Source organism: Artemia franciscana, chromosome 4, assembly GCF_032884065.1.
Source record: "Artemia franciscana chromosome 4, ASM3288406v1, whole genome shotgun sequence".
NCBI lineage: Eukaryota > Metazoa > Arthropoda > Branchiopoda > Anostraca > Artemiidae > Artemia > Artemia franciscana.
The window spans coordinates 2,026,462-2,044,973 of record NC_088866.1 but is presented as its reverse complement, the minus strand read 5'-3'; the positions used below and the strand labels follow the sequence as shown (position 1 = coordinate 2,044,973).

The 18,512-nt window shown below is 35.8% G+C and overlaps 2 protein-coding genes across 6 annotated transcripts in view; one reads left to right on the top strand and one right to left on the bottom strand.

Moving 5' to 3' along the window:
* Positions 1-8,138, top strand: part of LOC136025847 (mitochondrial DNA helicase-like) — a 75,978-nt gene extending 67,840 nt beyond the window's left edge. For all 4 annotated transcript variants that reach the window (XM_065701868.1, XM_065701866.1, XM_065701869.1 and 1 more), the window contains 2 exons: positions 1,068-1,199; positions 7,903-8,138. In XM_065701868.1, coding sequence (XP_065557940.1) covers positions 1,068-1,199; positions 7,903-8,124 — 354 coding nt within the window. In that variant the 3' untranslated portion in view covers positions 8,125-8,138. The remainder of the gene's footprint in view (positions 1-1,067; positions 1,200-7,902) is intronic.
* A 6,362-nt stretch (positions 8,139-14,500) lies between these two features.
* LOC136025846 (translation elongation factor 2) overlaps positions 14,501-18,512 on the bottom strand; it is a 61,808-nt gene continuing 57,796 nt past the window's right edge. For both annotated transcript variants that reach the window (XM_065701863.1, XM_065701864.1), the window contains exon 13: positions 14,501-14,716. In XM_065701863.1, coding sequence (XP_065557935.1) covers positions 14,648-14,716 — 69 coding nt within the window. In that variant the 3' untranslated portion in view covers positions 14,501-14,647. The remainder of the gene's footprint in view (positions 14,717-18,512) is intronic.

Sequence of the window (18,512 nt, the reverse complement as noted above, 5' to 3'; positions counted from 1 at the left end):
TGTTGAGGGGGATATTGACCTAAAGCAAAAGACAGTATGCGCAACCAGGTTTCAAAAGAGCGCTTCTACAATATCTCAGGAACTGCTATGGGTATTAAGTTGAAATTTTTAGAGAATTTGAAGAGGGATCTCGAACTAAATCAAATGGCACTGTGTGTTAGAGAAATTACAATAATAGCCAAGTAAAACTTAAAATGGACGGAAATTACCGCAAACAAGAGTAAGGCTAATGTACTTCTTGCCTTCTAAAGACTAGTTTATCATTTGTGCCTCGCTTAAAAATTTTTAGTAAAATTTTCGGCCATAAGCCAGTAAAAAGAATGAGAAGTTTTGAGTCAAAATATCTTTCTATGAACAGCCCACCTGTTTATTTTTTTTGCTTTTTTGTTTTTTTGTGATAAAAATTTTATACACAGGTATACATTGAAGAAAATTAATATTGGGATCTGATGAAGGGAGGACGCTACTACTTCTGCTACTACTACTGCAGCTAACAACTCGCTCTAGCACAAATCTGCTTGAGGCCAACATAGACACGCACGCTCCTCCACCCCAATCTATTCCCGCTTCACACCCTCCGTGGAAGTTCTCATTTTTCTTAAATCTTTCCTTGCGAAACCCTCCCACCTCAAACCGGGGATGACCTACTTTTTTTGGCCCCTTACGGATGGCCGAAAAGGACAATTTATCGATGCAATTTATCGATAAAAGAATTTATCTTTGGTTCTCTCTCATCCTTCGTCCGCAGAACATACCTTAGCCATCTTAACTTTTGTCTCGTTGTAGCCCAAGAAAGCAGGATTGAGCCACACTTTTTGTACAGCCTATTGTTTGAGATATGATCAAGGTGAAACGCTACAAGCTGAAAACTTGATATAAAAAAAACACCGAACATAAATTTAAGACACCCTTTTTTGTTTCACAAAAAATGCTCACTGCTCTCACTAAGGCAATGGGACTTCAAGATTTCAAACACACCTCTCAATAAATTTTCACAAAAGAATTAAAGTTTGTTGCGAATCATACATTAAAACATATTTGATGTATAATGCCTTTTTTTCATTTAGGAAGATGTAACTGAAGAGTTGACAACAGCATCTATTTTTGGAAGTGCCAAAGCTACGCAAGAAGCAGATAATGTCCTGATCCTTCAGGATCGTAAGATACTCCATCCTGGTGGTCGAAAGAAATATATACAGGTATATACTCTTGTTTGCTTTCTGTAAGAATCATGGTATTCGTTATCAACGCTCTTGCTCTCTCGGTTATGACGGTGCTATTCAAGGTGCTATACTTTTAAGAGTGCAATGTATACGCTGCCATGGTTGCAGCGGCAGTGGAAGATACCGCAGCAACTGTTGACAGTTGATCCATAGTCTCTGCAAAGTCAGTGGAACTCAGATCATTCGAATTCAAAAGTATCTAAGCCACGGTGCTGCGATAACTGTTAGTAAAGAATGTGTTATAACATGTGATGAATATGAATCGATTGATATATTTGTATAAGTCGTTGTGTGCTACATCTGATATTGTGGCTGCTGCGATAGCTGTAATTTAGTGAAGGACAAACCACGACCCATACTAACCAAAAAAAATGCGGTTAAAAAAAGTTGTAAGAGAGAAAAGATTGTCATTTGTAGCTTGTTTAGGAATGATAAATATTTTCCAAGTGTCTAAAAATGGCGTCCTATTGAAACGAAAAGCTCGCCATTAGAATCGTCATGGCCGAATATAGGAGACTCGTAGCCCTTGGCTTGAACAACAAAGGGAATTTTTTGCGTGAGTAGTACTGAAATGTCCTCTTTTTTTCTTTTCATAGAGAGCTGTTTAAGGCTCATTTGAAAGGAATGCATGTAGCAGCTGCAACCTGAGAATTCTGAGGACTGAGACTCACACCTTCCTATCGCAAGGTGTGAGCGTTGAAATGTAAGACAAATAGAATATAATTCAAAGCCAATGAAAACCTAGAACGCTATATCTATTCAGGCTGAAATTTCCACTCAGTCATTCTGACGACAAAAATGCTTAAGTACCGCGAGCTTTATGAGGCTGCGAAACATTACGATGGAAAAAACACGGCAGGTCAGAAATAATAAGTAAACTATACCTGGTGCTTCCTCACTCCTTCCATTTCTCCCCCCCTAAAATTATATACTATTGCTATGCTTACAGAGTCGGATCTAGGGGGGAGGGGCAAGCACCCCGAATATCACTCCTAAGGGGCGGCAAAAGAAGCTAAAGATCAAATTACAAAAAAAAATGTCCAAAGAAGACGCAATTCCACGTTTGAAATTATCTAAATTACAATGCCCGAGTGTTTTGTCAAGCATAGTTACATGTTTTAGAGGCCACTGTCCTTTTCTTCTGTTGTGCTTCAAAGGTTCAATTTGCGCATTGAGATAATAGAATGATGTAATGAGCATGGGTGAGGTTTCGATGGTTGTCTATTGCCCAGCTAGGTGTGTAGACTAGGTAAGTCTCTCTGGTAATAATTTTAGCAATTTCCAGTGGCCCCAATTCACGAAAATGAAGGGACGAAACGATTTCACTCTTTTTTAATGAAGACGCGAAAAAGATATTTTCGAAATCTATGGAATATATCTATTGATGCAGTGAAACTTTTATTTCTTTTACCAAGTTTCATTACAATGTATATTTACGATACGATACGATTACGATTACGATACGATAAAATGCATATTTACGATTTCAGTTTTGAAATCAAATGCTTTAAATTACAGATACTAACCCCCAAGTAAACTCGGTCCCAAGCTCGGCCCCAAGTCCCAAGAAAACTTGGCATAATCATAGCTTTACTCACATTTGTGTTTCATTTACATTCCATTCTTAACCGACTCAGTGCCAGAGAAAGAAAGAGGCTAATAAAGGTTAATAAGAGGCGAATAAGCGAAAGGAGGAATAAGAGGCGAATAAAGAGGCGAACTAAAAGCCCGCTGTAATTGACGCTAGTCTTCATTGACGTGTAACGATGGTCTTGCAAGGAAAAGAAAGACAATAGCGAGAAATATAATAAAGGAAAGAATAACAGGGAAAAGAGAGACAATAAGAATGCTAAGATGAGGCGAATATGAGTATTAACTATTCCAATTAGCTTATAAATGAATCAAGACAAGACGGGATGTGTTCTTAGTAATTTTTGTATTCTGTGTGTGCTTTTTAAGTAATTTATGTGCTTCTTAAGATATAGACGCCTTATGGCTCTTTTTGCCCCATTCATGGTGAGGCTCAACCTGACTCTTGAAATTAAAATCAAAGATTTAATACAAATTGGTGAATTTGTAAAATTGGCAAAGTAGAATACGGCACTAGCAAAAATAGCCTGTAGCCGTTTTGATAATCACAGGGAGTGAATGCGCGTGCTAGATTTTTTCTTGCTCTTTGGAGATGAAAGAAACGAGAGTAGGCTCTCTGAATCAAAAGCTAGAAGTGGTGCTCAAAAGGATTTTTTTTTTTGCAATGTTTAAAATAAAGTCTGTATCCATATCCTTTCCTAAAAGGAGCATTGAATTTGTAAAACATATTTTTAATTAATGTATTGTTAAATACTATATTATTAAATAAAAACAATTTTTTCAACTGAAAGTAAGGAGCCATATTTTAAAACTCAAAACGAAAAAAAAACTGTCCCCTCCTCAATCCTCTACTTTTTACGCTAAAGCTTTTTAGTACTTTAAGAAAGCTTCTTTTTACGATTAAACGGATCTTGTATTTCAATTTTCATATTTCAAAATATTGGGACAAAAGTTAATTTTTAGACTATGTGATTCTTCTGAAAAAGATGGACAACTTTGGTATTAGAGGAAATGCTTTGAAAATTATTTCATCATATTTGAGTCTCCCATCTATGTGAGTGCAACTGAATGATGTGAAATCAAGTGATTACCATGTTCCTTGCGGTGTTCCCCAGGGGTCCCTCTCGACCGCCTTTTCTTCTCTTATATATTAATGCCGTTATTAAGTGAACTGATGGAACTCGAAAATCCCATGTTAAATTGAAAATTTTTTATCTAAAAAGTACTCAAGTATTCATTGGTGGAAGATGCCGCTTTTAATATCAGGCCATAGCTTCTTGAAGATGCTACAAAATGTTTGAAAGGATTTTGCTCTATTTCCTTTAATTGCTTAGAAATCTTAGAAAATGTCTAGGTCTTTTTCACAAGTGTACTCGATAAAGAATATTGCTTTTAGAACAAAATCGGTACTTTCATGAGCAGAAGACAATAACCTGGAAGATGATTGGAACCATTTTTCGATTTATTTTCCTGTTTTCTAACAGTCCCCTAGAATATTTTCAGCTACCTGAAATTTCTACAATTCGGTTGCCAGAAAGAATATTTTCAGATCGCCGATAATACCCCCTAGAGACCAAAATGACAAGCTGGTATAATCAGCTGCTTGTTAATAGAGTGTGAAATTTTCATAAATTTTTCCAATACAATGAAGAAACCTAGAAATGAGAAATAGTCAGGAGCCTTCAGTAAAGTTGTGCACACAGAGCCGAAATCATGGGGAAAATTAAATCAAAGCGAGGTATACATCTTAAAAGTGTTACCACACATAGACAGCGCCTTTGTAAAAAGTATTTGGAGCTTTGTAGATGTAAATATCCAAAATACCTAATAATGCGGCACGCTGAAGAACTAGACAAGTCAAGAGATTTAGGTCAAGCGACAAACCTTGAGGCGGAGCAGAACCCCGTAGCTTCTTCCCCGTTGCCCTACTGGATCGTGACTGGTGGTAGAAACTTGGATTGCGACGAATTGAAGGATTGCCGACGGATTTTTTTTCCTGCATTTTTCGTGCGCGATCTAGAGACTTAAGTTTGGAAGCACAGGTGAGGAGGAAACAACCCGTAAAAATCGTGAACCTTAACGAAATTTACACCACCACAATTAAACAAACCTATCTACAATTAAACAAAAACAAACAAGCTTTTTTAAGTGAAAGTAAGGAGCGACATTAAAACTTAAAACGATCAGAAATTACTCCGTATATGAAAGGGGCTTTTTCTCTTCAACACCCCGCTCTTTACGTTAAAGGTTTTTACTGTTTTAAAATGTAGAGTTAAGAGAAAGAGTCAAACTTTAGCTTAAAGAGCGGGGCGTTGAGGAGGAAAAGGAAATTTTGAAGCTCGATGTTTTCAAGTTCACTTAATCACGGCCTTAATGACATTCACCAAGCAATCTGTGATGTGACAGCGAATGCTAGAAATAGAGACAAAACGAATAGACCTAGGAAACCTCTTGTACTGATTGCTCATGATACGAATTTTTCAGCTGCGAAGCGCACCAAATTCAGTTTTTAGGGACACTGAATAATCAAAAATCGAAAAAGTGGGGAAATGGCTAAGGCTAAATAAGCTGAAAGTAATAATAGCAAATCGGGTTTTGCTGTCTGGGGCAGATCGTCTTCATATTACCCCTGGTTGCATGAGCTTACAGTAGGAGACAATAAGACGTAAAAAAAAAGTGAAATATATAGATGTAATAATTAAGAAAAACATTAAGTTTTTCAGACTATGTGCAGTGCATGTGGTCAAAAATAGCAAGAAGTATAGGTATGATAAGGAAACTAAAGCATCAATTTTCGGAAAATTTTTCATTAATCCATCCTTATTACCTGTACTGTTGTTCTGTTAGGGCTGGAACATTTTGTGTTCACCTGAAACCCTTGTGTGTTCTCCAGACTTCAGCTATGCGGGCTATTTATGGAAATAATAGACTTGCCTCAGTTAGAAATATTTATCCGCGAATCCATATTTTACCGTTTTCAGGGTTGTGCTTATTTTATAAGCTTCAACTATAATGCATGATATTAGTAATAATATTGTTCCAATGTTTCTTCGTCATATGTTTGAGACGAGACAGGTTGGTTTGTATAGAAGGTCGATTAGGGTGTTTGCAAGGTCTGCTCTCTCTGCTCGTCATACTCTTCCGATTCTGTCTCAGACGCCATCTTTTATTAGGGATATTGTTGAAAAATCTGGCTTCCATGAGCAGTTGAGACACTATTGCCTGCAGGTTTATGAATTATGATTATTTCTTTTCTCAAGTAATTCTGCGTATTCTGTATTTTTATATATATATATATATATATATATATTTTTTTTTGTGTATTTGTAATGGAAACCCGGATGCACTGATGTAAATTACTGCCTTTTTGGAGTGGCATTAAAAGCTTAGGTTACTGGGCTTCATTCTTTCTTTTGTTGGTTCTTTTTTGGGAATAAATTTGGTCTTCATTGAAAAAAAGTGGAAATAAATTATGAGTTGGTAAAATCAGTACTTTTGACAAATAACATATATATAATAAATATATACCAGTACCATTATTTTCCCATGAGTTACGTTCAACTTTCACTCTAAATAAAATTGTAATATTTATATTATTGTTTGTGCGGCAGGGAGTCGGCAATATCTTCCTTTGCCCCCCCCCCCCCCTGAGAAAAAATCTAGATCTGGCTCTGCATGCTTATCCAGTATTGCCTCTGGATTTATTTAGTACAGCTTGTCTTGAGAAATCCAGCTTGTTTGTTTCCCAACAAAATGAAAATTCAACAGTAGTGGAGAAAATTCAACTTAAGTGTATAAACCTTCAAGCTGTTGTACCCCCAGGAATTTTAAGTTGTACTCTAATTTTGTTCTCAGTTTTTCATTGAAGAGGTGGATATTTGTCTCTTAAATTGCTTATAAGGGGCTTCTGATAAGTTTCTGCTATCGGATAAATGTCTGATAAGTTTCTGCTGTCGGGTAAGGGCAATTGATTGATTGTATGCGAGGGTGATGTACGTAAGATAGAGATCATTAATAGTATTTATGAATGTAAATGCACCGTGCCTTTTTGTTCAAAAACTGTTTGAAAGAAAGTATTTTGGAAAAAGGATCCGAAGAATAAATTCATGTTTGCATCATACAAAACTCTAAAATGTCTGACAGCGTTGTTAATCTTAAGAATCCGCTATCAAGTACGACCTTGCTGAGACACTCTCGCAGGAATTTGTTGACCGGTTTCCCTGAACAAGTTGTCGAAAAATACAAAAACTAGGCAAGTTATGCAGAGAATATAAGAAATCCTAAGGAAAATAATAAAACCTCTAGATTTAAGAAAGGAAACCATGAAGCTGAATCCCCCTACTTATGACCCTGAATGTACTATTATTAGGTATTAGGTGAATGTCTTCCAAACATTTCAAGGCTTAATATTCCAGACGGCATCAATTTGAAGTAGGCCAATTGGCATATGCGCTGTCCATCAAGGTGGCATGTTTTATATTGTTTATTTATATTTTTCAAATGAAAATATTTTATTCTAATAGTATATACCATAGCTTAGATACCAACATACAGTTATGAAAACTCCTATCTTGCCTATGAGAAGCTTTTGGTACAGAGTTGTGAACTTGGCGCCTCCTCCAAGCCCGCGCTCCAACGCGTAGATCGTACTACAACACCATAGGTGGGAAAGCAATTTTGTTTTGTTGCATACACAGCTTAGATACCAATATCGGTATCTAAGCTGTGCTGCCAGTTTCCTGTCTCCAGCCGCTAGCATCGCTACCCCGCACTGTGTCCCAAAAATAAATCGAATTTTCATAACTGTATTGTTATCTAAGCTGTGGTATATAAAACACGATTGAGACCAATCGGGCTGAATTTTACCATTATAAATAATATTTTTTCAAAAGTTCTGAGTCATGCCCTTTCCTCCCAAAAAGATTGACACTTTGAATACCACTAGTTTACACTTTACTAGCATATGTTACTTCGATGCAGAAATTCACATTAAGTTATGTATCACCCTTTTACATTACTTTGTAATTTTTTTTCTCCTTTGTCTTTGTTTTTTTTTTCTCTTTGTAATTTGTTTTTCTCCTCTTTCTAGATCGCCAAAAATAGATTCAGTGGTGATCTGGGGATAGTGCCCCTCAGTTTTGATCGTGAAAGTCTTAGTTTTACAAAGAAGAAAAATGCTAAGATCGCAAGTACCTGGGCATTGCCATTAGAGCCATCTATTGAAGACGAAAACGAATCTCATCGTAAAGAAAATACACGAAGGCGAAAATCGAAAATTACCAACGACTTTGATCCGAGTATTAAAGAATAAATGCTTAAAGACCAGATTCTCTTTTTCTAAAAGTAAGCCATGACGCAAGATTCCACAGCAGTTTAATTTACATTCGGTATCCGGATTCAATTTGGCCCGACGAAATACCTTTCACTTCAATCTAGGCAGCGACGACGGTGGATTCTCAGCTGTAGTAAGCTTGAGTCTTTGCCAACTAGTAAGATGTTTTTATGGTTATGTGCGAGGCCCGGAGCACTCCCGCTAACATGTTGATCGAGCAGTCAATAGATTAATTCATCATAGAGGAGCCATGCCTCGCTCACTGAATATCTGTTTTCTCCCAAAAATGCAGGGATTTCTCGAATTCCCTCAAAAGAGAATTTGGATCTTTTCGAAAATTAATATTCTTAAATACACGAGTGTTAACGCGAAATGCAAATTGCAATTTCTTGTTAGCGTTCATCCTTGACGTAATTTCAAAGAACCTATCTTTCTTTTAATAAATTTAGGGGAACCCCCAATTGGGGGAGGGGGGGCACTGGCGAATTAGGTAAGAGTAATAGTACTTGTGCTCATAAATTTGAGCTTCCATAAGAAATGGATTTTTTCAGTAATTAGTTGCGTCAATGTTTGGTGGTAAAGCGGCTGCCCAAGGAGGCGACCCTGAGCAGTCGTAGCCTTTGATGTCGAGCTTCTAAGTTTGAGAAAAGGGTGAAGCTACAGAGGCCTAGAGTAAAAGACACAGATAAAAAGCCAATTTAAACTCATCAAATTCGACCAATCTAAATTAGCAGCAGGAAACGATCATCGTGACAAGAAATAACATGCACCACTCTTGATTACTGACCCTCTTTTCAATATTTCTTATTTTTTTGACGGGTAGGGGGAGATTCTTTGGGTTGGCCGTAGATAAGAGGTTCCTTGTATTCCTCCTTCGTTGCGTCTATATATTTGTATATGACCAACTGTCCATGTATCTATTAATATGTACCAAGACTTTCACCTGTGTTTTTTGGCTGAATCTTTACTTATTTCCACCAGAAGCTGCATAATATAATGTTTTTCTTATTTCTGTGATGTTCAGCGCTTATATACTAGAACTTTCCTACGGCTTGTTCCTAAATGAAAGATTTAACAACCTGGATCCACGTAGTCTCTTATGCTCTGAGAGTTACAGCTTAGCCATTTCTGAAATGTTGTGTATATGCCTTATTGACAACAAAAATACATATAGGGTCTGTTTATTTATTTCAACATCATCCTCAAAATGCCATGAAAGTTTACTTAATCCCTTAGATGTTCCTGATTTATTGCAGATATGTTCCTTTGACATACATGCCTATAATATCTTTTGGTTAAATATTACATCGCCCTTATCATGGCCAGGAAGAATTTTGATGCTGAGTTCTATGTCCTGGTTAACAAGTATTTCTGTGAGAGCATGTTTCCTAGTGGCTTGAAAAGGCTCCAGTTTGGTGATCGTTCTGAATGGGGGAAGTATAAACGAGTTTTTTGAGTGCCAATTTTTATTAGGAGTATTTAAAAGTTGTTTTCTCTCGACTTACTAATATTTGGGTTCAGGCGAGATCAGTCAACTGAACACACGCTTAACTACCTTACCACTGCTGTTACTGATGATCCTGATCATAATTTTTAAATTGCCTCAACTTTACTAGATATTTTGACAGCACTGAGTTTTATTCGGTCTTCTTTATCCGGTTGAGCACTGTGTCTCTAAGTGAGCCGTCAGGGGTCACACTGTAGAAAATTTTGTTGGAGTGCCGCAGGGTTATCAGGTCTCATTTTTGGCACAAATCAGTTATAGGATATAAGCTAAGCTTTATGTCAATCAAAGAAAGTAATTTTTTAGGGAATGTCACACTCCCGTATTTCGCATCGTACATTCTGGTGCAGTCAGATTTGTAAAAAAAAAATTATTAAGAAGAAAAATATTAATCGTTTTAACCCTAATTAACTTATAAATTTAACTTATAAATTATCTATCAAAAAGACCCCTAATTTCGAACCTGCATCCATTCAGTAGACAGCAACCCTGACAGCCACCTGTATAGCACTGACTGAGCCTTGTGATGGGCTACTGCAGCTAATTCCGAATCTCGAGAGCCATAATAAAAAGCAGAGATCAATCTCACTCCGACACTACAGGACAAGCTGATAGTCTTCTTCCTTGGATTAGTATGGAGACCATTTCGCAAACCTTATCGGAATCAAATTTTGAGCCCTGCAGAGCGTTGCTGCAGTTGTTATCAGTCCCACTGACCCAAAGCAACATTAAAGGACTCTGTATATATCTTATTCTTCTTGTTTAGATTAAATTGGAAATTTTTTTTGCATAATTTCATAACGGGAATCAAATTCCGAGCCCTGCAGTGCGTTGCTGCAACTGAGTCCGACCTCTTGGTCCCGTATTACCAAGCTGAGATCAAAAACAGTGGAACATTATAGGACTAAGCTGAATAGTAAACTGATGGTGAAAATTTTCTATATGGACAAGTCAACAAATAATTCTAGACCGTTGCTGGCTAACTGTTTCGCTTGGGTTCCTGCCGAAAACACTTTTTTATGTGTTTGAGTGCTACTTATTCCCAAGCGAACTGGCTAGGGCTGATGCCGTCACACGCACACTATGGGGATTTCGCTTGGATCGGCACATTCCTTTGTGTGACCTAAGAATTTGACGACAATTCTCATAAATATTTCAGCTGTTTGCTGTGGCCTCGATCAACAGACTAGGGACTTTCCGAAAGAATTTTTGGAGCTTGTCATTGACTGCTTCTCTAACCATTCTAAGGACTCTAGAGAATTTTCCTTCAATATTGCCTGATTTGCTGCCCCCAGATGAACATTTTTTGTGGTTCCTAAACACATGAGAAGGGACAATTCTTAGCAGATTTTCTATCTTGTCTACGGTACACCCCCCCCCCCCCCCCATCTTTCTGATTTTCTTTTATTGCACCGCAAAGGTTTTTGGTAAGACTTGATATGCAGCTCTTTGTCAGGATTTTTGGGAATGGGTTTTTATTTTTGGTAAATATTCCAAAATAGAGAAAACAATAGAAGAAGCTGTGCAAGAAAATTTAGTGAAGTTTTTTCCTTAGGTGGGATACTGTTGAGAACCGTATTGTGCTCAAACATGATCACAAATACAATTACCAAATACAGGGGCAGCTTAATATCTTAGACCGAGAAAATTTCTTTCTAATTGCTTTTGTTGACGAAAGTAATTTCGAAATTGTCGAGATCCAACATGGCACAGAACTTTGGGAAACCCGAAACTCGATTACTTTTGGGAAACTTGCTTGCTACCCGAGCTTATCGACTCAAGACTTGTAAGAAATATGGACGTTCGTGAGATTCCTGAGGTCAGAGAGGCTCAATTGAAACTGAAGAAAAAAAAGATTATCTCTGTAAAGAATCGAAAAATTGACAAAACCTAATTTTAATTTTTGTCTAATCCCCCTGCATGTCTTCTCCGAAACATCTCCACATGTACAAAATAGTCACCAAAGAGAAAGTAAGACAAGTAAAAATAATTTTTATTGGATGTTTCAATTATGCTGAACAAAATGGCTCTCAAACTTTTTTCTCAAAAATTTTTGAAGCAAAGGAGCGCTAGTTGCTCTCCATTCTTTTGGGTCTCTTAAAAAGGTTACTAAAGTTTTCAATTTCCGTTCAAATGAGCCTTTTTCCATTACTCTAAGAATAAGGGTTCAATACAATCATCTCCAGGGAAACCAAAAAAAACTAACAAAAAAAGTAAAAAACAAATAGACTTACATCCGTGATCATTCTTGTGGAAAAAATATACTAAGTTCAATGTTTCGCAATTGGGACCTTGGAACTTCCACGATAGGGTTCTCTGATGTGCTAAATCTGATAGTGCAAGTTGGAATAAGATTCCTTGACTTTTCAGGGCGATTCCTCCTTTTTTTTGAATACCAGGCAAATTTTCTCAGGCTCTGTTCTTTTGAAGGTTAACACTAAACTTAATGAATCTCGAATATTCGGAGTCAATATGAAAATCCAATTCTTTAGATATATCTTATATTATCAAAATTCTGTTTTTAGAGTTTCGGCTACTGCTGGGCCGAGTTGATCCTTACTAACAGTTTGTTACCACGAACTGTTTGATTTTCAAAATCAAAAATCCCCTTCTTTCATATTTTCTAAACATAAAAAATCAAGTGTTCTCACCTGAAAGTAGGGAGTATGATTAAAACTGAAAAACAAACATAAATAATCTAGTATATGAGGGATGATGCCCCCTCCTAAATACCCCACTCTTTATGCTGAAGTTTTTTTTCAAATAAATTCTGATTTTAGTTAAAAGGCCCTTGTATTACAGTAGTCTCTGAAAGAATTGGGGCAAGAAGTCAAACTTGGAAATAAAGAGTAAGGTATTGAGGAGGGAGTAGCCCCCCCCCCAGATATGTAATTATTTCTGTTGAAAGACCTCAGCGTTTCAAAATATCTCAGTCCCCTGTTTTGCTTACAAGTCCAGTACCTACATTGCCCTGTCATGCGTCAACCCAAAAACGTGGTCACCCCCATTGTAATTCCAGTTGGCAAAGATCATGCAATAAGAACAATCTCAGTCGCCCACTTGCCTGAAAGTCCTATAGAAAAGGTCAGTCATTAATCTATGAATCATTGATGATCTCCAATCATCTTCAAATGGCTCGCAGAACTGATAGACTATCCAAAATACCCTTACTTACTCTATGTCCACCTACCTTAGTTTAGCCCAAACCATCATGAATCCAGTTAGACATTATTATTTACATAGCTAATTGAATATTCGGAGGCAAAATCGAAAATCAGTAAATGCATGGGAAATAAGTAATATGGATTATATATTTGGGTAAGGTTAGAAGGATAGGATAAAATACAATTTGGGATGGAAACAAACGTCATATTTGGATTCAGGATGAAATTATTACTCTAAGGGTAAGTTTGTTTCTTAGCTATCTGAATTGAACTTCAAAATAGATATTTACCGATAATTCAGATGATTTCAACTTTCAGTTAATTTTATTTTGTTAATATTTAATTTGTGATATTTTTTTATGAAATACCTGAAAATCTGCTCCTCTTCGTCCATGCAAAAGTCCCTCCCCTACGGAAAACCTCTCGCAGAGAAATTTCCTCCTTTAAAAGCCCCCTCTCTCCGTCAGAAAAATTCCTCAATTCCACTCTCGATTTCTCAATAGAATTTCTCACGCTAAAAATTCCCCATGAAAAACTTTTACCGTGAAAATCCCCCCCCCCCTCGGAAAGACAATTTGTCTTAACATTGCCACATGCAAAATTCAGTCGATAAAGAGAACGTACGGCAAATAAAAAGAATATCAAATTCCGTTATACGGGATCAGTAAATTATGTTTTTCTGATGATATTGTATTTTTTTTATTATTATTGTCTAATATTTTATGTTATTAAAGTATATTTTATATTATTGAAAAATAACGGAAATAAAACATTTCTTGTTGCTATCTGTTTGCTATATACAAGGTTAGAAAAAATTCCTGCATAGGGGGAGAGGGCATTGGAAAATTTGTCAACTTCACAGAAGACACTCATGTGTTCGAGACTTTTTTTCTGTTGTTATCCAACGAAAGACTGTTGATAACGACGAACGATGTTTTCCTGTATATAAAAAAAAAAAACACATTAGCGAGAACAAACTCTTCGGCAACTGTCTTGTTACCTTCATACCAAGACTCAAATAGAGAATAAATTTCATAGATTGGATTCGGCTCACGTTTTATTTTCCTATCGACCAATGAATGAAGTCGGGATAAAATCTAAAAAGATGGATTTCAACACCAGCTAGCAGATTTAATCGGTCGAGAGGTAAGGCATAAAATACTTTAAAGTAAAATATGAATAACTTGTTGCGTTCAGAGGAATCCACGAAGACGAGGGGGGGGGGATTTTGTTGCTTAGAAATAATCGCAGAAAATACCAAAATAAGACATTTCCAATGAAATTGGTAAAAGAAAGATCCAAAATATAAGGAGAGGATGCCCCCTCCCTCCACAACTGAGGTGTCTGGTTATATTACTTAAAATTATGGATTTTATCTCCCTCTCATGAGAAAAACAAATAACAAAATAATTATTTGTAAGTTAATTTTCAACTAACCCATTTTCTGACAAAAAAAAAATCCGGCCCATTTTTCATATAATGGCTGTACAATGCAATTAAAGCAAGCACTAATTTTTTTGGCACTTTTCTCCTACACACTATACTTTGGTAATCTTTAAGTATGAACGATTCAGTTGTAATGAAACACTGGACAAGAAAAGTCCCCCTTCGTTTATACCAACCTTGAACTACCTCAAATGACGTTTAACCTCTATGAAACCCTCAACAAGCGTAAACACAAGTAATATTCCGGAACATAATTGATTTATTATTAAAGAACCAAACACAGAAATATCTCCATTGATTCTTTAATAGACCTATTCCAGAAATATAGACAACATCGGAATCTTGCAGACATTAAACCGCTCGCCCACAAAAAATTCATAACCTTGGATTACAATTTGTCCAAATATTGGTCGAGGGCTGGTACACCTTCCTTAAGGCCCTTGCGCTTACGTGTGTCCTGAAAAAAAGACATATTTATGTAAGATTAGAAGGTAATTTTTAAAACATTACAAAGGAAGGAGGAAAAAATAAAAAATAAAACCAGGAAATGAAATAATAAGAAAAATATAATTTCACATATCTCAAAAATGAGAATAAGAACCTTAAAATAGTTGGTCTTCGGCAACTTAAAATTGGAAAACAACTGATTAGAACTACTAGCTACAGCGAGAGTATTATTTGGCAATTTCAGTTAAAAAGCAGTAAAAAAAACTACATTAAATTTTAGCAAAAACGAAATGTTTACTAAAAATTTCATTAAAAAAGAACTACGGTGCGTGTAGCATCTGACAAGTTTTTTCAAAGGTGCATGTATTATATCATCCTGTATATGAAGATGCACTTTTGGTCAAATTTGTATTTCATTTCAATATTAACTTTGGTAAATTATAGTACGCACTTAGATTTCAGAATTCAAATAAACCCTTATATAGGACGTTTCAGTCCTCATTAACGTCGACGAAAGAAAAAGGACATGCGTTTCCCATGCAAAAGTAATTTTCCTGCTGCTCAAGGTAAAGTGTGTGTGTGTGTATGTGTGTGTGGGGGGGGTTGACAATAATTTTTCCGCAGGGGGTTTGCGACCAAGTTGATTCCAATGAGGTTCATGTTGATCTGACACCATTTTTGAGGGGTTTTAGGGCGTTTTTCAAAATTCCCATGAATTAGTTTTGTGATGAACTTTCATCAATAAGATTATCCAAAGTAGCAGTTAACATCCTGAACCAGCTTTAAATGACGATTTGACAGTTCTTTTTTTTTCAAAATACAAAATTAGACTTTCGGTTATTATGGGCTGAAGTTCGTTCTTTCCTAGGTTGCGTCTGATGGCGTAACCGTGATTCAGATTAATACCTATAATAAACAACAAAATTCACACTATCTTCCAAAATCAACACGCATAGATTGTAAAATCAATCCTATATGCCATTACATTTCGTTTTCCTTCAGACTTCCATTTCCCATGTCAGCTTAAAATACATTTGCACAAGACAATAGGAGAGGATATTCCTTCAGGAAAGATAGGAGCTCGCAATTACCATGGACTTCTTATATAGAGTACAGATTTATAATAAGAAAAAAGAAAAAGAAAGGTTAGCCCTATTCCAACTCCATCATTATGTTATAGATCGATTATCCCTAACTAATCATAATTCACGTAATAACAAAGGCTTGATACTCGAATAATATACATATAAAAAATATACTTTTAATTGGTTAACTTAATAAATAATATATTAAATGATATACCTCTAATTGTATACTTTTAATTTATTAAAATATACTTTTGATTAGCCGCACTAAATCTAGCCTAATTAGTCGACCCAGCTTCTTTTTAAGTTTTTTTGAGGAGATTGGCCTCAAACTTGATACTGAAAAATGTGAATATTCAGTTTTTAATGCTTCACATCAAAGTAGTGATCTTGCTTGTGGTTCTTTTTCAGTTAAGCTCGTTTCTTCGATTCGATGGCTTGGTATTAGTATTTGTTCATCTTCATCGGCTTTTCGACCTTGTGCGCTTAATGATATTAAAAGTAAACTCAAAATTGGGTACGCAAAAATTGTCCCAAACCGAGGCAGATTTTCACGAAAGGCTTTATCCAGACTTCATTCTACATATTGCGAGCACCCTATATCGTTTCTGTCCGGTTTGCGCCCGTTTTTAATAAACAAGATTTACAAAATATAGGAGTTCTGTATTTTCGTTATTGCAAATATTTATTGTATCTGCCGCGTTCTTATAGAAAACGGAAAAACTATTAGAATTTCTTGTGCCACTTATATTATTTTTGTTTATAAAAACACACTTTATGCTAGATTAGGTGCTGATGCCTGTCAACGCTTGGGTCCTTACCATCCTTTGATTAGATTATATTGATTGTATTAAGTCTTATTTTTTTTCGTTTCCTTTTGTTTTTACTCCGCTTAAATTGTTAAAACAAGCGGGTGATAAATAAATTATTATTATTATATAAAAAATGAATCACATTATACAGAATCGTAGTTTAGAAAGATCTATTAGCTCTTGGAAAAAGAAAGTGAAAGAGCCAAAAGAGATTTTGAAAGGGTAGTTTTAGAAGATAGATTATATTATAAGTAAAGATAGATCTTGAAATTAAGATAAATTTTGAATAGGTAACAGAAGGTATACTGAAGGAACTGAAAAGAATAAAAGAATAAAATATTTGGGCAAAAAATTGAAATTTCATTGGTATATTGCTTTCCAAACAAGCAGTTGCTAAAGTCTTCTTTAAGCAACAAGATTTTTTTTACTTATGAAAGAAAGGTGTTTTGACGAATTCACTAAATACAGCAAAAAAAAGAAGAAATATTCAATTCCAAAAGATCTAATGAGTTCTTGGGGAAACGAATGACAAGTATTATTAGTGTAACAATGTATCTAAAGAAGGCAAAGGAATCTAAAGAAAAATATAATATTTAGATCAGTGAATCTATTTGCAGATTTAGATCTTGCAAATAGATCAGTGTAATGATTCAATCAGGCTTTTAAAATTCTAAGGACGAGGGTCGAATTTTGAGGAAAGCTAATGTTTCCTGTCCTAAGTTTTGAAACATCATTTTCTTCAGTCCCACGGTTTGACAGTTTCAACGCAAGACGGCAATTTTCCTATATTTTCATAATTAGATTCAGCTTTATCGATCTACTGAATTACTTTTTTGAATATCCTTTTTATTAAAAAAAAAGAGTTTAAAAGGTTTCAAAAACAAGAGAAAATAGAAAACTTTTCCTCTTTCAAGGCATTTAGGTTATTCTCACGCATTTCTAGATCATTCACAGGGACACTAACACTAAGATTTACAGTTTTCTTCAGATTTAAACCTAGTTTTAGCATAAGATAAAATTTGTTCCGTATCGATTGAAGTTCCTTTAATAGTGTTTAAAAATCGTTTTAATCGTCCCTTAAAAAAGTAAAAAAGGATATACAAAGAGAAATAACAGAAGCAAAGCTGTTTAAAATCCCATCTATTTCTTAAAATTAAAAATAATAACAAGAGCTAAAAGCTTATATGGCACTTGTGACGAGACAAGAAGAGCTAAGAGCCAAGAGCTCATATGGTATGAGCTCTAACAAAATTCTAAGAATCAATAGATTGATTTAAAAGGAAAATCAGAGGCTTAATGCCAGTCAGGATTTAAAATAAGAGCTCTGAGTCACAATGTCCTTCTAAATATCAAAATTCATTAAGATCCGATCACCCACTCGTAAGTTATAAATACCTAATTAAAAAAAAATTCCCTCCCTTTAGCCCCCCAGATGGTCGAATCGGGGGAAACGACTTTATCAAGTCAATTTGTGCAGCTCCCTGACATGCCTACAAATTTTCATCGTCCTAGCACGCCCAGAAGCACCAAACTGGCCAAATCACTGAACCCCTCCCCCCAACTCCCACAAAGAGAGCGAATCCAGTACGGTTACATCAATCACAAATCAAAGACATTTGCTTATTCTATCCACCAAGCTTCATCCCGATTCCTCCACTCCCAAGTGTTTTCCAAGATTTCCCCCTCCAACTCCCCTCAATGTCAAAAGATCTGTTCAGGATTTGAAATAATAGCTCTGAGACATGAATCCCTTCTAAACATCAAATTTCATTAAGATCCGATCACCTATTCGTAAGATAAAAATACCCCAATTTTCACGTTTTCCAAGAATTCCGGTTTCCCCCTCCAACTCCCCTCAATGCCACAGGATCTGGTCGGAATTTAAAATTAGAGCTTTATAGCACAAGAT